The sequence below is a fragment of the Lottia gigantea genome, assembly GCF_000327385.1.
Source record: "Lottia gigantea unplaced genomic scaffold LOTGIsca_157, whole genome shotgun sequence".
Lineage (NCBI taxonomy): Eukaryota > Metazoa > Mollusca > Gastropoda > Lottiidae > Lottia > Lottia gigantea.
The window spans coordinates 149745-152535 of NW_008707910.1; the positions used below are offsets into that span (position 1 = coordinate 149745).

At 41.9% G+C, this 2791-nt stretch overlaps 1 protein-coding gene across 1 annotated transcript in view; it reads right to left on the reverse strand.

Moving 5' to 3' along the window:
• Positions 1-358: 358 nt before the first annotated feature.
• Positions 359-2791, reverse strand: part of LOTGIDRAFT_173364 (hypothetical protein) — a gene marked incomplete at both ends in the record, with an annotated part of 8894 nt that continues 6461 nt past the window's right edge. Inside the window, one exon of the mRNA XM_009050842.1 lies at positions 359-1541. Coding sequence (XP_009049090.1) covers positions 359-1541 — 1183 coding nt within the window. The remainder of the gene's footprint in view (positions 1542-2791) is intronic.

The following is a 2791-nucleotide window of genomic DNA, read 5'->3' on the forward strand; positions in this document are numbered from 1 at the left end:
TGCTTGTGTTTATATAGCGAGAAAATCTCGCGAGATCACAGGTAACCGTTATCTCGCAGCAGCGTGAAATTACGTGACAATAATAAAAATTACGGATTTAATAATGAATATGTCCAAATGATAAAAATAAATAAGGATAATGATATAAACAAGAAAAGTAAATAAGGGACGAAGACGGGAGCAATGTGAGAAGTAAGCCAAAGGTTAATTAAATTTTGCAAAGTAAATAAAAGCCAAAAAGATAAAAGAAATAATTTTGATTCATCACATTACCCACGCCTCCGTCCAATGCGTCCCGCATTGCACAAAGTGAAATAACAATAGAATAAAAACAAAACAAAATGAATAGGCCTAGCCTCTACAACAACAATTGCTCGCCAATCTCTACCTCCCAATCCGTCTCTACTCTCACTGTCCTCCTCTCTCCATCCTCCGTCATACTCTCTACCTCCACAATCTTCTTATACCTCACCATACAACACTGCGTCCCCGTTTCCGTTGTCTCCACTTCCGTCTCTGTAGCTCTATCCACTTTCCCTCCTTCTTTCTCCTCTACTTCCTCACCATCACCCGACGTTTCCAAAGAGTCTCCACCTGCACTACTCTCTTCACTAATATCACTATATAAAGAGAAATTAAGATTAGGCGCACCACCCAACTCTTTGTCCAGCCTTATCATCCTCAACAAACCACCATTCCATTCCATTCTAAATCTTTTATCTTCTCCATCACTATCATCCTTATCCCCACCATCTATTTCTCTATTAGCCTTCTTCCCATCATCTATATCTTCATCAACCCTTTTCTCGTCATCTATCTCTCTATTAGCCTTCTTCCCATCATCTATATCGCTATCATCCTCCGTCTTGTAATCATCCTTCTTTTTCGCACCATCCTTCTTGTCAACCTTCTTCTCAACAATCTGGTCATCATGCTGGTAATCCTGTCTCCTATCATCATCCTTCTTCCTCTGGTCCTTCTCCCTCTCACCATCCTTCTTCCCAACGTCCTTCTTCTTCTCGTCCTTCTTCCTATCACCACCCTTCTTCTCATCCTTCTTCCTCTCACCATCCTTCTTCTTTTCATCATCCTTCTTCCTCTCGCCCATCTTCCTATCACCATGCTTCTTCTTCTCATCCTTCTTCTTCTCATCATCCATTTTCTTCTCATCATCCTTCTTCCTCTCATCATCCTTCTTCTCATTATCCTTCTTCTCATCATCCTTCTTCCTCTCATCATCCTTCTTCTTCTCATCATCCTTCTTCCTCTCGCCCATCTTCCTATTATCATGCTTCTTTTTCTCATCATCCTTCTTCCTCTCGCCCATCTTCCTTGGAATAGAAGAAACACACATTACATATGCGTCGAGATAAGCAGGTTGTCGGCGTACTCTTCCATACCTAGAGGTTACAGGAGCAAAACCCTGGACATTTAACGATTCCGCATTATCGCCACCCACATTAGTATCACAATAGTCACTGTCAGGAGAGTCATCTATCGGTTCACATGACGCATCTCTATCGGCATCTACATTGTCGTCACTGTCAAGGAAGTCGTCTATCGGTTCACATGGTGCATCACTGTCAGATTCTTCGTCACGTTGGTTGTATATTCTTAACCGATCTACATGAACCACCTGTTTACGTCTAGAGGTACCATCTTCAATCTCATACGTTATGTCACTGAGCTTTCGCACAACTTCAAATGGTCCTTTCCATCGTTTCGCGAATTTGTTGGGGATACCGGGCGTCAATGTTGGTGTAAACAGCCATACTTTATCACCTGATTTCCATTCCTGTGATCATAATAGTTTTTCTGACGTTTAGTCTCCACCTGGATCTGGTCACGAACAAATTGGTGACAAAAGATGAGCCTGTCCCTTAAAGTTTTATTCCACACATGTTGCTCTATTACTGACTGTGGTGGACGACCAAACTGAAGATCGAGCGGAGTGTTGAACTCTCTTCCAAACATGGCGTAATTAGGTGTAACACCAGAGGTGTCGTGTTTACTGGTTCTGTAGGCATACATCACATATGGTAAATACGTATCCCAATGGTCACCCTTCTGTTGTACGAACGATGACAACATGCTTTTAATGGTTCTGTTATTCCGTTCCACCTGACCGTTGGACTGGGGACGGTACGGAGTTGTTTTATAAATTCCTAACATACGACACATTTCTTGGAACACGGAACTTTCGAATTGTGTGCCTTGATCACTATGAATTTGTCTTGGAATTCCAAAAGACAAGATAAACTTTTCCACTAGAGTAGTTGCCACGGTTCTTGCCTCAATATCTTTTATTGGGAAAGCATCAGCAAATTTAGTAAAATAATCACAGATAACGAGAATATAACGGTTTCCGCTCTCCGTGGGTGGATCAATCCGTCCAACGATATCTATCGCAATCCTCTCCAAGGGCGCACCTGCAGCATAGGAGGACAATGGTGCCTTTCTCTTCCTCATCTTTATCGCAGCACATTGTTTACACGAATTTATATAATCTTGTACATCCTGCTTCAACCCTGGCCAGTAATAACCTTGTTTAATTTTCTCCTCTGTCTTACTGATTCCAAGATGAGCTCCTGTGGGAAGTCATGTGTAAGGTGCAAAACCTCTTTCTGTCTGCTTTCTGGAACCACAACACGTTTCAATACAACATCAAACTTAGTTTGCTCCAGGATCAGAACTCCATCTTCAATTACCAAGGAATCCCACTTTGTTAAAACTTTCTTTACACACGGGCTCTTGGGAGATACATCTCTCCACTTTGGTTTAATTCTCGATC